The sequence below is a fragment of the Pinus tabuliformis genome, chromosome 2_2 (assembly GCF_031772625.1).
Source record: "Pinus tabuliformis cultivar Carrire ecotype Pingquan chromosome 2_2, CPIR1, whole genome shotgun sequence".
Classification (NCBI taxonomy): domain Eukaryota; kingdom Viridiplantae; phylum Streptophyta; class Pinopsida; order Pinales; family Pinaceae; genus Pinus; species Pinus tabuliformis.
In genome coordinates, this window is record NC_142300.1 from 477,679,559 (window position 1) to 477,697,732 (window position 18,174).

General features: G+C 34.6%; 1 protein-coding gene across 1 annotated transcript; it reads right to left on the reverse strand.

Annotated features, from left to right (window-relative positions):
- Positions 1-16,102: 16,102 nt before the first annotated feature.
- LOC149193413 (uncharacterized) lies at positions 16,103-16,818 on the reverse strand. The gene has a single exon (XM_089406638.1). It carries the CDS (start codon positions 16,560-16,562, stop codon positions 16,179-16,181), a length of 384 nt encoding a protein of 127 aa, XP_089262764.1. The 5' UTR covers positions 16,563-16,818; the 3' UTR covers positions 16,103-16,178.
- Between the last annotated feature and the right edge of the window lie 1,356 nt (positions 16,819-18,174).

An 18,174-nucleotide genomic window follows, 5' to 3' on the forward strand; every position in this document is an offset into this window, starting at 1 on the left:
TTTGGAGCTTATTTTTAACCAAAGGAGGGTTTTGGTGGCATTTTGGAGGCTACTTCTTCATAGCGAAGAGCTTAGTTTTGTAATAGGCCTTTAGAGGCATTTTGGCATGTGTAATTGTGATTTTTGGGAGAATAATAAAGAGGCCACTCCCTTAGAGGCAGGACCCGGAGATAGAGTCTACAATGGATGAACTCCGTTAATAATTGGTTTTGTGCCTATTTTATTCTTGTCTCGGTCTTTTACAAATTGTTTTAAATTGCAACTCCATTAAAGTATTTCATGCTTGATTTAATTTATTTTTTGGTTTAAGTTTTATCTTTCACGCTTGAACATTTTTACAAGCCAAGTCACTTTAAAAGATCCAAGATTAAGTTCAGATCACATGTTGAGGTAGTAGACTCTTAGGCGTTATAGCTTGCAGAAATTTTATGTAAGTGGGAATAGGAGCTTCCCAACAAGTGTAGCTTGAAGAATAGCAAGAGGTTGGAGCCTCCAAAAAAGTTGATGTAATAGAGGAAGTAGGAGCTTGCATTTGCATCAAAACAATAACAAATTCGTGGTTTTATCCCTTTATGGATTTCCACTTATATCTGGTGTCCATATGTGTTGCTTTTGTGCATTGATTTTTATATTGTGGTTTACATGTTACATGTTTTTTTATATTTTAAATATTTTGTTCATAAGGCGATATGCTGCTCATTTAATAAATATTTTGTTCATAAGGTGATATGCTGCTCATTTAATATTTTAGACAAATATTTAAAAGAAAAATAAACATAAAATTTGATATCCATGAATGCACTAAACTGATTCACCCCACCCCCCCCCCCCCCCCCCCCCCACCCTTAGTTTAGTTAAGTTTCTAATGGCGTGTATAATAGAAATAGAGGGTGGGGAACTTAAGAAACAAACCTTTACCCAAAAAAAAAAACACCATTTGATGCCTCAAACTACTTTCAGAAGATTTCAAACACTAATTTTCCAAATTGGGAGTTGTTGGTAAAAATAGTCTTGTGAGCTAATTTCTCCACTTTTCCCACTTTGAAAGCATCAATATAGATGAAAAATAATACAATGATTCACTATAGATCAATGGGTTTCATTTTTAGGAATTTCTTTGATTTTCTACAATCAGTACATTAGTAAAATTACAACTTTTTTAGCATCAATAATTATTTTCATTCAATATATTTCCCCTTTGTTGAGCATGTAGAGTAAGAATCAGGGTGTCATATAAACCTTCACCAGAGATAGTCTAAATCACATATATATAGTATAATGAGAGAAGAAAGAATAATTTGGCTTCTAAATATAGTGACAACATCTTGCAAATTTGTACAACCTTGGGTTGATATTAAAAGTATAGAGCTAAAGGTAAGACTGTTGCTACATTTCTTAAACTCATCAATGTCTATCTTTGCTTGGGTGATAAAACCTAGGAAATTATCTAAATGAGAACTATGCCTTTTTTCCCAACATGAGATCATACTAAGAAAACAATTCTCCTAATCTTCCCAATTTTCCACCATATTGAATTCCCACAAACTATCCCAAGGTTGTCTTGTAACTCATCTTCCAAGCACTTCCAACCTCTTAACAAACTTATTCAAGTTGTTTGGAGCATCAATATTGTCTAGTCAATGTTGTGATCCAAATTTAGAAAAATAAAAAATAAAAAATATTAAGTGGGATATGACCTCTAATCCACCACTACCTCGCAAGTTAGGGGGAGAGGAGGATGGAAATTCATCCCTTTCCTTCACTATTATTTATCATAATAATTTTTTACCCCAACCATATACTAGGAAAGGTCATTCTTAACAAAAAACAATAACAATTCTAACTTCTTCAAATGTGATACATCAATATTACCACTCGATTAGAAATAAATTGTTGGATGAATGTTGATGCGGCAAATTTTCGCTATGCCAACAAGGGGAACTAACCCGATCGTAGGCCCCGATTAGATCTGCTTTTATTTGGAGTGGCTAGTTCCAACGGGTTTTAAAGGATCCCGTAAATTGTTATAGTTGTTGAAAGATTGCTCCCCGGAGAAAGACTTCAGTTAAATCAACAAAAGAAACAACTAACCTATATGTATTAAGTTCTATCTATACTAATTCTACCCATTTATACTAATCTTAACTATTCTAAACTATCCTGCAGGAGCATAATAAAAGAGATTAAACATCATACATAGATTCCAAGTCCAAATGAATCAATTACTGAATTCACAGATGAACAAGGTTGTATTAAAGCTTAATTGCAATCTAATTATTCATACAAGAATGCACATTCATGTTCCTACAAATAAACTTGCAACTGATGTTTAATATAGTTCCGAATCGAGACCGCTCATGAGTTAACCATGATAAAGAATTACATTCAAATAACCAAGACTAGTCATAAGCTGTATCATTATCAATCTACACAAAACAAAACACATGTATATTTATGCCAGTAACAACACCCTGATTCTAAACACATGAAAGAAGAGGAAAATAAATCTAAAAAAGGCTCCTTCTTGACCCAAACAATCTTCTTTATTAGCACAATAAATCAAAAGTTGTTTTGCCCAAAAAAAGTCCTCCACCCATCTTCGGAGGTAATACTTATGCAGAAAAGACTGACCCTCCGTCTTCCCCCCCGACTTTCCACCTTCCTGCTCTTTTCCATATACACATTAAAATATATAGACGTAGAATCGATCGATGAAATGGCTGACACGTAGAGGGCATATCTGCTGGAGCGCTTCATTTCCTAGGGAAATGAATAGATGTTGATTAAAAGAGAATGATTGTGTCATCTCTTCACACCTGTATTGAGCGGATGTTATTCCCTATTATTTCCTGAAGGAAACTGAAGACACTGCGCTCATCATCCCACATCTGGCATGATTGAAGGTGTGTTTGGAGGTAATAACATCTTGATGGATCAGCGTTGTCATGAGTGTTTCCTATTGACGTAGAGTGTGCCTCCATTATGCACTATGGCAGTTCGTATCCCTTTCTTGCAGAGAATGTCTTTGCAATATTGGCATCGGTGGTGCAGAGGTGTTGTCTTGATATAAATCACATTTATCCATTATCGGGTCCACTCGAACTCGCCTTTCTTCTCTTGGTCCTCACCTACAGAAATAGTTCATATTAGCTATGATTATGAGAAATATGACAAACATGCCCATAAACAAACCTTGCATTCGGTGACAGTTTCTATTTACTCTCGCAACACAAAGAAACTATAATTATTAAACCACTGAACCTGTTGTAACATGTATTCTCGTTGCCCATAATATTCATTTTTATTCAAGAATCACTTGACAATGCTTCAAAAGTGGACCATTCACTCTATCAGATTTTCTTTTAAAAACCTGGACCACAACACTTTATCGGAACACATGGGAATACACGAGAAAACCCGCAGCTGAACCATAAGGCCGGACTTCAAATACCATACACTCAGATCTATAATCATCGTTGGGTCCACTCATCGCCCCTTCACATATCGCATGTCGCTTCACTTTCTCCGACTGTCGATTGCGATTTGCAATTGGCTGGACCCGAAAACATATAAGTTGCATTTAATAGTCCCGACGGGTCCGCCATATCGCATCATGCCTTATGTATCAGCCTTGGGCTCCACCGATTGCGATTTGCGATAGGCCGAACCCGAAAAATATATGCACTGCGGTTAATAATTCTGGCGGGTCCACCATATCGCATCGCGCGTTATGTATAAACACTGAACTCTGCTGATTGCGATTTGTGATTGGGGAAATGGAACCGAAAAATATATGTGTTATGTTAAATAATCCCAGCGGGTCCGGTGTATCGCAGTGCACCTTATGTATTAGCGTTGAAAGCGCCGATTGCGATATCCGATGCAATCGGAGACTTGATAATATTGTAGTAACTCATGGGAGATAGATCTTAGCCCTTTACCAATGCAAAAAGCGATATGCGATGGAGGAATGGTCAAGTGATTGCGATAAGCGATGAAGGCATGCATCGAGAGATGTGTAAAGACGAGGAAGCGCGAAAAGGGTAAGTTATGCATATTTGTATAGTATTTCTATTATCAAAGCATTGATATAGAAATAAGGACGCGATAGAAGGTTTTGAGGGTTGAGTTCATATACACCCATAGTAAAGAGTGGGGGTTGTTTATATGTGTGGGAATAGAGCACCATGAAGGTTTATGAGGATTGAAAAAGTCCCGATGAAGGATATGAATGAAGGGCTAGACTGGTTTATAAATGAATCATGCCACAGAGACTTATTCAGGGGGGTCTTAATCATTAAGAATTGAAGATTTGACTCGACAGAGAGTTAAAATCCCTGGGATAAAAACAAATCATTTGGAGAAATGAAAGATCAAATTTCTAGGGGACCCATTCAAATTTGCTACCAGAGCAGGTTTTAATAGGGTGGTGGTTGTGGCCACAACACTATCCCAAGGTTGTCCCAAGCACTTCCAACCTCTTAAAAAACATATTCAAGTTGTTGGAGCATCAATATTGTCTAGTCAATGTTGTGATCCAAATTTAGAAAAAAAAAAAAAAAAAAATATATATATATATATATATATATATATATATATATATATATTAAGTGGGATATGACCTCTAATCCACCACTACCCCGCAATTTAGGGGGAGAGGAGGATGGAAATTCATCCCTTTCCTTCATTATTATCTATCATAATAATTTTTTACCTCAACCATATACTAGGAAAGGTCACTCTTAACAAAAAAATGGTAATGATTCTAACTTCTTCAAATGTAATACATCAATATTACCACTCGATTAGAAATAACTTGGTAGATGACATGATTTTCTACTAGAATCACCAAGGTCCCGTACATTCTAAGAAACAACAATCATTATCAAGTTCCAATGTCATGTATCTCCTCCTCATTATCACTAAGACCAAGTAGAGATTCAAAGGTGCTTGAGCTCATAACCAATGTCTCATATTTTATACTAATAATCAAAGGATTTGTGAATGATATATCATCCATATCCTCCTATAAGTGTGTGTGGCATGAGAAAAGGGGAGTAATGTCTATGAGCCTCTTCATAATCAAAAGGACCAAAGCTTATAGATGGTTTCATATTCCATGACAAAGCATCCTAGGTTCAAGGAAAGTATGCCAGGATGGTCATCTCATGCACTTGAGCATTTGAGGCCCATTACCTTTATTTATTCATACCACTTATTCCCATCCTCCCACTTGGGGGGTCTACATGGGCGGGGTCTATTTGAGTAAATGAGGGTCATTAAAGGGAAATCTTGTATATGATGATCTAGGTTTTGTTCATGGAAACATTGTTGGAGAATTTGATGTATTGCATGGATTGGTGGTGCTCTTTATGGCATAAATTTATGTAGATGAATCCCTTCAAGTCTTTTGACAAATTGACTTTGAAACAAACCATATTCTAAGGCCTAGAATTGAAGAATATGTTTTGTCTCATGGTATGTAAATGCCCCTATCAAAGTTGCAATGTGTTCCAAAAAGGGTCACAATCACATGGGAAGGCCATGAAATTGTTCCCAAATAGGACATGACAATTAAGCAACTTGATCAATAGATAAATATTCTAACCAATAAGAGAACATGACCCAAGTATTCCGAAAAAACCATGGCACACATTACAAAATCATTGGTATATGGGCCTTTTGGGAAAATTGGAAGAGGAAAAAACTCTTCGTGAAGCTTCAAGTTTTTAGGTATTCACTAACCATGTCACTCCTAAGGTTCCATTATACAATGAAATTTACCAACTTGTGGAGGGACATAATTTACAAAATAACATAGCAATTTTTTATCGCAATATACATGGCATGTATAATAACAAGAAGAAACTAAAATATTTACTATAACTTTAAGATTAAGGTTGAAATTAACTTGTGATATAGATTTAATGAATACTTTAATTAGATGCCTAAGGAAATATTGTTACTATTGATTGAAACATTGATGCTTCCCATAATAACTATGGTGTTCTCAAAGGTCAAGACTAACATTAAAGGTCTCCCAAGAATGTTGTAACATTGGTTACAAATGACACAGTCTAAATATTCCACATATAATTTTTGGTAAGATTGTGATTTTCTCATTATTTAAAATGTGTTTTCAATGCATAAATAGAATTAGTGCCCTGAAAAATCCCTAGAACATTCGAGTTGTGCAGACTACACAAATCAAACTTGTGATTCCAACAAATCTGTGCTAGATTCTAAACCAAATTTATTAGAAAATATACCCAAAATAGAACTCTTACTAAATCTTGGACCAAAATTCTCTTATATATCTATATCTATATATATATATATATATATATATATATATATATATATATCATAAATTAATACATAAAAAATACATACCTTACACCATATCCAAAACTCTATATTCACAACTTCTTTTCTTAATAATATATCTAATATATCAGTTAAAAATCTAAAATTATAAATGTATTGTCAAATTAGGAAATACCAACAAGAAACCATCATTATAGTATCTCTAATAGTCAAAGATGGACAAGTTCGAAGTGTAAGAAAGTAGTGTTAAATATTAAGAGAAAAATGCACATGACCGCCCTTTTGGACATAAGTGCAAAGTTAAGAAACACCACACAAACTTTTTTTTTAAGGCTATAGTCATTATATGAGTTACATAGCAACTAGTGAAAAGTATGATTTGAGGGTCAAATAAGGGTAGATTGAGTGGGTTGTTAACTCCTTCACATTGAGAGGTTGAGTGAGTTGTTAATTTCCTTACTATCTATATTTGATTCGTCGGAATCACATGTTTAGCTGGTATTGATTAGGCTCAAAGAGTAGGTGGCTCCAAGGATTATTTACTCTGTCTCCCTAGTCAATATAAGACATCTCATCTCTTGCTTATTTTTTATTAAAAAAAAATAATTAAAATAAAATAATAATATATAGAATTACCCCTGATCGGGGTGCGGGCCATTGGATGGATCCATTAAGATCATCATAATGATGAGTATGTAGAGGAATGATGTCATTTCCCCCCACGCGCTCAAGGCGATGGGTGCGGTGGCCTTTGGCATGTTTAAGAAAATCGTCATGAAGAAAGGTGGCAAAAACACTTTGGTAAGTTTCTAGATCGCTGTGAAGGATAATAATAAGGCGAGAGAAGGTATAAAGGTCTTGGAGGCGAGAGTGGAGCAGCAAATTTAGAAGACGTAGAGGTTCCATCGGCTCCAAACGCTGGCTACCGGGTATGTAAATTGGTTCTTCATTCACTCCATCGTGTTTCCCTCTGTTTAGTTTGTTAATTGGGATATGTATGGGGGCAATTGGCTAGTGGGCGTGAGTAAATCGGGTTGGGGGAAGTGCATGGCATCGGGAGTCTGGTGGCAGTACTGCAGCTGCACTCGAACCTCCCTGGTATCAATTTGCTATGGGATTTTCCTCTCTCACATTGGGATTATCTGACTTAAGAGCAAGGGTGTTAGCTCGAGGGTATGCTTCTGTCTAGCCTGTCTTGTAAACCAGGGGGTCGGGAGCTGGGATGTTGTCAATGTCTGTGATATTGTCATCATCTGTCATACTTTCTTCACTGAGGTTGCTGCAGAGGTTTTGACGGGTTGGCTCTTGAGGGTAGGCACCCAGCACCTGAGTCGAAAAATTTGTGGGGATGCTATCGAGGGGCAGGGTCATCTGGGATTGGGAATGAATCTGGCGCTGGACATGCCAGCCTCGGATGGTTGAATGGAATTCGAGCAACAAGCAGAGAGCTGGATGGCTGTCTCTTGGGGCTAGATGCTTAGAGCTCGTGTTGCAGTGTCGGTAAGGGTAATGATAAGACGATGCTGAGTCACTTGGGTTGGGGGACTAGCCATACAAATGTTGGAAATAGAGGCGAGAGGCTTGGCATTAGTGGGTTGGGGCACCCTACTAAAGGGTCTGTGGCTGGGCAATTGTTGGGGCCTTGTACCCAAGGTCGGGGTCGAAGCATCTGCAAGGAATTGATTCTGCCAGGGCATTAGTTGAGGCAAAGGAACCTACACCAGGGTGCGGGTAATGGACATGCTGGGTATGGGATTCTTAAATTCTATTATTATGCAATTGAACTAGGGGTGGTAGACTTTGTGGAATGGTAGAGCCTGAGGGCGATAGAGAAACATAATATAATGTTCTAGAAATCCTGGTGTTGTGTTTCCATATCAGGTCTTCAGCATGGTAAGTAGTCTCGAGCACAAAGAGCATCGAGGCCAGCCTCCCCATTTCCATAGAATTTGACAGGGAGGCATCGAGACGGTGAGGCAATGGGCAAAACGGTGAAAGGGAAGGGTCGAGGCAAGAGACCTCGGGTGGCTGAGGCAGAGGATGAACCAAGCTCCACGAGAAAGCAACGCAGAAGAAAGCCTATGGCTAACATGATAAACGAAGCGGCCACTGCATATAAGGAAGGCACCAACGATGAGATCAGAAGGCTGATAGAAGAATGGGAAGAGGAACTAAATCGACAAACGAGCACAAATGAAGTTGAAAAGGAGGACTAGTGACTCAATTTAAATAGAATTTTTATCTTTATTGGTTGATGAAAATTCTACTAGGCAAGGCCTTAGAACGAATATCAAAGAGCATGGCGACTGTTGTTCATGATTTCCCTAATTATAAACAGGATTATCAGAAGCTACAATTTCAAATGCAGAAACAAGAAGGATGCCTTGGCCAAATGGAGAGACACTTCCCTTGTATGCTTTCACCGACAGAGCTGCCAAGCTCCAGTGCTAAAGATCTGACCCTAGTTGCATCTGCCTCCTCCGAGCAGGATGAATAGTTTGATGGCTTTGAATTTCTAGTTTACAGTCATATATATGTATAGGCAAATAGAGTATGGATGTGGACATGATAATCAAACTTATATAGCTTGGATAGATAGACTCAATATTTTTTGCTACTAGATGGCTTATCATGTGGTTAGGTGGTCAACAGACTTGGTTTCTCGATGGGCAAGTTGAGACCACCTAACCTGTTTTTATGTGGTTGTAACTTGTTCATATTCTAATGAAAAGGAAGGATCTACCAAGCTTACAATATATATATATATATATATATATATATATATATATATATATTAAAATTAAACTTTAATTTTTACATAAATATTAAATTATATTCATAAATAAGTATGTGTTCTTATAAACTATTCATGCATGATTTTAAATAATATATTTTTGTTTAAATAATAGTGATAATTCAAGTTTTCCATGGGGTTTTTGATAGACAGTGATCGAGTGCTCTATTAAGAGACTCTCTGATGTGAAGTCACCGGTTCAATTTCGGGGTGATATATTGGACATGATGAAGATGTAGTCCTACCAAACTTAAAAGAAAAGAAAGATAATTAAAATTACATTCACAAATAACAATAATTGTTTTCACTAAAATTACATTATTATATATATATATATATATATATATATATATATATATATATATATATATATCTGTTTGTTTGGGGTAACTCAATTGGCAGTGGCTGTTAAAATGAAGCACCACCGAACTAGAAGTCTTGGGTTCAAATTTGATGCTATCCCTCGATCAAGGTGAAAAGTGAAAAGTTAGACATGATAAAAATATAGTCCCACCAAACTTACAAAAAAAACATATAAATCTCTATAATTGTTAATCATTTTTAATATTAAACTTCTTAAAAATCTTTATCTCTTTTAAAAAAAATATAAAATATTTGAATAAATAATTTTTCACATTTATCCATCTTATTCAATTTTAAGCTTCTCAAAAATCGTCCTCTCTTTAAAACTGGTCCACCAATATGTGCAATATATTTATTATTATCCATCCTATTCAATTTTAAGCTTCTCAAAAGTCCTCCTCTCTTTAAACATGGCCCACCAATATGTGCAATATATTAATTATTAAGATTTTATATTTATAAATATTAAAAAAAAAATAAAAAGAAAAAAGTACCTAAATGAATAGAGTTCCCTAATATTTGTATAGACCTAGCCAATAAAACATAAACACGATTTTATTTTAATGCTTAATATTTTAAGGTATTTATCTATTTTAATAAATTATTTTATATAAAAGATATTACGGGTTGAGGAGACACATTTTTTAAAATATAGAGTTATTAATATAACGGAGGAGATTTCAAGTTTTTTTTAAAGAGGTGTTGATTTTTTTTTATTGAGATGGGTTTTATGGTTAAAAATATTTATTTTTTTCTAAAAGGTTATAGATTCAAAATCCTAGAGGGTAAAGTTGTATGTTTTGGTAGATTTAATAATCAAATCATTAGAGTGAGATAGGTCTCTTGTCTCACAAATAAGGGGGTTTCATACACTAATCTGGTGTTTGGCTTGGCAGTGACCTTTAAAATTGGATTATTATTATTATTAATTAATTTAATTAAGTACTAGTCTAGATCCATCTTAACTCCGGATCAATCTTATTTTAATTATTATTATTATTTAAATTTAACTTATATTTATGTTTATTTTAACATAATTTGACCAAGTCAAAATGTTTACAAGACATGAAAAGAAAGGACAAGACATCACAACATCTACAACATCTCTTCCACATTAGGTTTGAGAGTGTCTCTCTACAAAAATTTATTAAAATGTAATTTAAAAAATATTTTTTTTGTTTGTTAGGTTATGTGAGTCTAGAGATGATTGGCATGTCTAACTTATGGCTTGAGTAGCCACGACCGAAGGGCATATAGACCATTAAAAACACTCAATGATCGCAGTTGGCCTCAGCCACACTAGTCCTTAGCATGAATAAATTTTTGCTCACAGAGTTTTGAACATGTGACCTTTTCACCACGGAGTGCCTTAACAAAACACCTTATCACCATCAGCTCTACAAGGATCGCACCCATCCTGGGCCACACTAGCCCTTAGCATGGTTGATTTTTTTCCCATGGAGATTCGAACTGGTGACCTTTTCACCACAGAGTGCCTTAACAAAACAACTTGTCACCATCTGCTCTACGTCCCACAGGCTAAATATTGATACATTTTATTTTATTTTTGTCGACTTGACCCATGAGGATTTGAATTTTGAATCTCAATGTTTACATAACCGTCGAATAAGGGTCGATACATAACTGTCGAGTAAGGGTCGATATATAGTGGATGAATAGTTTGATGGCTTTCAGTTATTTTTTATTTCTTTATGCAAATAGCTTTGAATTTCTAGTTTGCAGTCATATATATGTATAGGCAAATAGAGTATGGATGTGGACATGATAATCAAATTTATATAGCTTGGATAGATAGACTCAATATTTTTTGCTGCTAGATGGTTTATCATGCGGCTAGGTGGTCAACAGACTTGGTTTCTCGATGGGCAAGTTGAGACCACCTAACTTGTTTTTATGTGGTTGTAACTTGTTCATATTCTAATGAAAAGGAAGGATCTACCAAGCTTACAATATATATATACATTAAATAAATTAAAATTAAACTTTAATTTTACATAAATATTAAATTATATTCATAAATAAGTATGCGTTCTTATAAAATATTCATGCATGATTTTAAATAATATATTTATGTTTAAATAATAGTGACAATTCAAGTTTTCCATGGGGTTTTTGATAGACAGTGATCGAGTGCTCTATTAAGAGACTCTTTGATGTGAAGTTCAATTTCGGGATGATATATTGGACATGATGAAGATGTAGTCCTACCAAACTTAAAAGAAAAGAAAGATAATTCAAATTACATTCACAAATAACAATGATTGTTTTCACTGAAAATTATATAATATATATATATATGTTTGTTTGGGGTAACTCAATTGGTAATGGCTATTAAAATGAAGCATCACCGAACTAGAAGTCTTGGGTTCAAATTTGATGCTATCCCTCGATCAGAAAGTTAGACATGATAAAAATATAGTCCCACCAAACTTACAAAAAAACATATAAATCTATATAATTGTTAATCATTTTTAATATTAAACTTCTTAAAAATCTTTCTCTTTTAAAAAAATATAAAATATTTGAATAAATAATTTTTCACATTTATCCATCCTATTCAATTTTAAGCTTCTCAAAAATCGTCCTCTCTTTAAAACTGGCCCACCAATATGTGCAATATATTAATTATTATCCATCCTATTCAATTTTAAGCTTCTCAAAAGTCGTCCTCTCTTTAAACATGGCCCACCAATATGTGCAATATATTAATTATTAAGATTTTATATTTTTAAAAAAATAAAAAGAAAAGAAGTCTCCACCTAAATGAAGAGCTCGTCTTCCTCGGACGTAAGGAAACAGGTTAACGGCCCAAGACCCAGAGGCATCTGGCAGGAGTGAGAGCCTGCTCCCGATTACGGACCACCAGCAGGGTTATACAGGTGGCGTGGTTTTCCTATTTAACAGTGATGAGTCAAACGAGCATTCGTGGTTAGCAGCCAGAGATGGCTGTCCTCACTGTTGGTTTGACACCTGAGTTGATAGGTTTTACCACCTTCGGAAAAAAAAAGAATAGAGTTCCCTAATATTTGTATTGACCTAGCCAATAAAACATAAACACGATTTTATTTTAATGCTTAATATTTTAAGGTATTTATCTATTTTAATAAATTATTTTATATAAAAGATATTACGGGTTGAGGAGACACAGTTTTTAAAATATAGAGTTATTAATATAACGGAGGAGATTTCAATTTTTTTAAAGAGGTGTTGATTTTTTTATTGAGATGGGTTTTATGGTTAAAAATATTTATTTTTTTCTAAAAGGTTATAGGTTCAAAATCTTAGAGGGTAAAGTATGTATGTTTTGGTAGATTTAATAGTCAAATCATTAGAGTGAGATGGGTCCCTTGTCTCACAAACAAGTGGGTCTCATACACTAATTTGGTGTTTGGCTTGGCAGTGACCTTTAAAATTGGATTATTATTATTATTATTAATTTAATTAAGTACTAGTCTAGATCCTAGTCTAGATCCATCTTAACTCCAGATCAATCTTATTTTAATTATTATTATTATTATTTAAATTTAACTTATATTTATTTTTATTTTAACTTAATTTGACCAAGTCAAAATGTTTACAAGACATGAAAAGAAAGGACAAGACATCACAACATCTACAACATCTCTTCCACATTGGGTTTGAGAGTGTCTCTCTACAAAAATTTATTAAAATGTAATTTAAAATTTATTTTTGTTTGTTTGTTAGGTTATGTGAGTCTAGAGATGATTGGCATGTCTAACCTATGGCTTGAGTAGCCACGACCGAAGGGCATATAAACCATAAAAAACACTCGACGATCGCAGTTGGCCTCAACCACACTAGTCCTTAGCATGAATAAATTTTTGCTCACAGAGTTTTGAACTGGTGACCTTTTCACCACGGAGTGCCTTAACAAAACACCTTGTCACCATCAGCTCTACAAGGATCGCACCCATCCTGGGCCACACTAGCCCTTAGCATGGTTGATTTTTTTCCCATGGAGATTCGAACTGGTGACCTTTTCACCACAGAGTGCCTTAACAAAACAACTTGTCACCATCTGCTCTACGTCCCGTAGGCTAAATATTGATACATTTTATTTTATTTTTGTCGACTTGACCCATGAGGATTTGAATTTTGAATCTCAATGTTTACATAACTGTCGAGTAAGGGTCGATAGAGTGGTTAAGATGGGTCATTAACTCCCTCTCCACTCGAGTTTGATTCCTCGAAAACATGTTAAGCCTGTTGTGATGAGGCTAGAGGAATAGGCGGCTCTGGGGAGTTACTCCATTTGTAGTCAATATAGGACGTCTCGATTCTCGCTAAGTCATTAGGCAGATTAGATATACTCTTGGTGGTATAGTGGCAGCAAAAATATTTGATCCTAGGGCTAGCCCAAATCACTCCAATCTATTACCGATCCACCATGATTAAAATAAATAAATAAATAAATGTTTACCCAACACTTCATTAACAACAATTGCCAATTGAACTACCAGATTGAACTTAAAAAATAATTAAATAAAATGAGTTATAAATATTTTGTTATTAAATAATATTAATATTTTAAAATAGTATATATATTATTAAATTTAAATTATTTAATATTTTTTAAATAATAATATTAATTAAAATAATTTTTTGTTTTTAAAAAATAATTTTTTATTATAATAAAATAATTAAATTAAATAAAATTATTAAATTAAAATATTATTAAGTTAAAATTTAAAAAACTTATGAATATTTACTATGCTAAATAGGATTGAATGTTGTGTTTGGCTATAGAGTATGCCTATTTTCCACCCAACCAGAGTTCAGCCTCTACCCTCTCATTGAGAATTGGCCATGTGTTATCCCTGACATTTACTAAATTTTTTAAAGATTGAAACTTAGTTGAAAACTATAAGTACATGCTACACTGCATTCAGCTAATTCCCACCCCAGTGATATATTGGCATTACTAATTTTTTCCAAGATTGAAACCCATCTGAAAACTATAGGTGCATGCTGCACTGCATTCAAATCATATTTAAGATTCAAACCATCAATAGCATGTTACAAGATTAAGCTCTTCGGGATTTGAAACTTGAACCTTCTAAAAAGAACCATAATTAGCATGTTACAAAATCAAAAGCATTCAACTTATTTTTAAGATTCAAACCATCAATAACATGTCATAAGATCAAGTTCTTCGGGATTTGAAACCTGAACCTTCGAAAACACCAAGCTCCACCGGATTTGAAACCTGAATCTTCTAAATCTAATGCGCACATAATACTAATCCCCCTTTTCTAAATTTTAAATACTTCATTCATAATCCACAGGCCTACATATTCAACAAGATTCAAATCCTGGACCTCATGAAAGTTCCATTAGTTCCTGTATTTAATGGGATAATTTGTTCTTGAGACCTCTTGAAAGCATATCAGATTTATTCCCTGCTCAAGGCAAAGGCCTTGAGACTAATCTGGCTTGCAAATATCCCTCACAAGACCATCACCATGAGTATTCATGATGATAAAATTAAGGATTCAAAACTTTGGGCATTCTGTCACACAGTGTGCATGATCTAATCAAATAAACAATTATATTTCAAAATTCATATACTGTTGATTGAATTCATGGAAACACATCACAAAATACAAGTTAAATGAAGATTTCACTCATTCAAATAAAATGAAATTTTTACCAATCTTTTAAAACCAATGATTAAGCCAAACTGTACCAAAAAATAGATGGCAGCAGACCTGGGATAATGATTTACTAGAAGGACAAATCAGTGGAGAAGAGACCAGTAATTTCGATTTGTTAGAAAAAACATTTCTTAGATTTTAACAAAATTCAGCAGTAGATAACCTTTTATCTTGATTTTGAACTATTACTGTAAAGCAATGATGATTCTCTAAAGATAACAGAAGATGTTGGAATGAAAGAACACAAGGAATGCATCAAAATTTAGTTAAAAGCATGAGAAGTGTAAGAGACCAGGAAGGCTACTATAGGGAAGATATTTCATATTTCTAATATAATTATTGTGAGATATAATAATATGGATGAATTATACTAAATGGTTCTAAAAGTGTGAAGTTGAAGACTAAATGTCTTAAAAAAAATTAAATTTCAATATACACAATATAGAAGAAATTTATATTTTAAATGAAAATATAGATCTCTATATTGGTTGATTTCTCTGATAGACACCATATGGAAGAAATTTGTATTTTCAATGAAAAACATAGATCTCTATATTGGTTGAGATGAAACAATGAAACATATGCTTCTTTGTTTTGCTCAGTTATTTATAAAGTCTCATGTTTGCTCCATTATTTATACATGCTCTATTATTTATATTTATACATGCTCCATTATTTATTAAGTTCATCATGTGATTTTTTCTGGAAAAATTCTAATATATACGGCATGAAAGAAATTTTTAAAAAAATTCTAATATATATCGCAGGAAAGAAATTTATATTTTCAATCAATAAAGTAAATCTGAGTTGGTAATTATTTATATGTTTTTATGTTTTGTTTAATTATTTATTTATATATACAGAATTTAACTCAATTGCAGATTTCAGAATCAAATTTCAGAATATTACAAAACTCTGAACCTATATGAATATTTCTTTATTTCCTTAAGATATTCTTAATATATTCTAAAATCTACCATCAAAATTTCGTGGCCAGATTACATTGATGAAACAACATCCTGAAACTCCTCTACATAGGTTGGGTTATCAGAGGTCAAGCCACTAGTACAGAAGGCATCTGCTATATTTGACTGAGATTCTACAGACTGCTCTGTTCCATTTACAACGCCATTAGCTGTGAGCTTGGGCGTGGGCGTTGACGTTGGCGATGGCATGGGCCTCTTACCCCAATAACCAGACGACGATCGATGAAAGCGGCAACGAAAAGATCCCTCGTGAGTAGTGGGAGAGCAGAGGCATGATTTATGCTCCAATTTTGGCGAAGAAACGCTCGTCGCAACATCTTCTGAAGATGGATGGGTGCCGATATTCTTTGGCGATTCTGAGTTCAAATCATGGACCTGAACAACCAGAGATGCCATTTTCTACAGAAACGAAGCGCAAGAAAACGAAAACGAAAACAATATATGCAGAATACAGAACCCTGAGACTGGAGAAAAAAAAAACAGAGCAACGGGGGCAGAAAAGGCCGAACCAACCGGTGCCTGTTGAAACACAGGGCATCCGGCAAGTGTGTTTATATAGGAATTTAATGGACGGGTAACGGCCTCCCAGCCTTCACCCTTATCTTCAGAGATACTTGCCTTTCGTTTTGTGTGCCTACAATTTGAGCTCACCAGTCAATGCACGGGTCCCAACTCTCATTATCGCTCATTTGGGGTAAATAGCCCGGCTGGGACCCTGTATTTAGCGCGCTCTGCAACTGGGTGTTGATTGATCCCGCCACTCCTCTCACCTGGCCCCCCAGGTTGAATTCGTGACGTTGAATATTCTGAGTATCATGATCTTATCTGCCACGTGGTGCATCTTTAAACATTGAATCATTGAGTGCTTGGTTGGACTTCAGTTTAATTATTGGAACCTTGAGAGTATGGCCACGTGTGTGGTCTGTGCTCGTTGTAGACCAGCACATGAACCATGGGTGATGCCGTGAGACAAGCGGCGCTTGGACCGACATATAATATATACATTTAATATATATATATATATATATAAAACATGTGATTAAGTTGTATTTTTCATAATGATAATATATAGAGATAAAGATAGAATTAGAATAAAAGGTATATGATTAAACTGTATTCGTTATCATTCGTTATCATGTGGCCTTGTTAATTATCTTAGCACGATTCTAGCCATAGATTTGAGGTTTGATGAGTATTGACTTTTCTTTTAACGTCACAATATTTAAAGTTTATATATACATATAGTTAATAAATTCAATTTTTTTACAATTTGTTAGAAGGATGACGTTAGTTGATGTTATCTAAATGCATTGGCATTCTCAACCATGTTTGCAAATGATTGCTTACAATGTAACACCAAGTCGATGTTATGGTGGTTGCATTAGCACTTTTAACAACTTTTGCAAAGGGTTGTACCACAAATTTCATCAAGAAGTGTCTAGGTTGGAAGCATGCTTCTCATAGATCTGCGCCCATCCTGCATGACCACCTATATTTTTCTTGCGTCAAGTAAGACCCACTATGTCGACACTCTTCCTTATGTGTTAAGCCAGGAGTAGGTTCCTCCCCATGTTTCCCCCAAAATCTTACTTAGCAGTGTGGGTTGTGTCAATTTGACCTATTTTTCCCAAGGCAAGAAGCATGCTTCCCAAAGATCCATGTCCATCTTGCATGACCAACTATCTTCCTCCTATATCGAGAGTGTTCCACTCGGTTGACACTCTTCCTTTTGCGTCGGGCCTGTAGTAGGTTCCTCCTCACGTTTCTCCCAAAATCTTACTTAGTAGTGTGGGATGTGTCAATTTGTTCTGTTCTGCTTAGGTTGGAAAGCCAATGGAGAAATTATGAGTTCTAAAATGGGTCTCAAAACGAAAATGTACAACCAAAGTCAACTTTATAAGAACCAACATGATTCAAGATGATGATTTCAACCATGGGGGATGATTCACCATTTTTGGAATAAAAAAATAAAAAGATTAAAAATTAAAAAATTAAAAAAACTATTTTT

Bases quoted from the DNA above. Each gene is read 5' to 3' on its own strand.
- LOC149193413 (XM_089406638.1), bottom strand. From the start codon at position 16,562: ATGGCATCTCTGGTTGTTCAGGTCCATGATTTGAACTCAGAATCGCCA.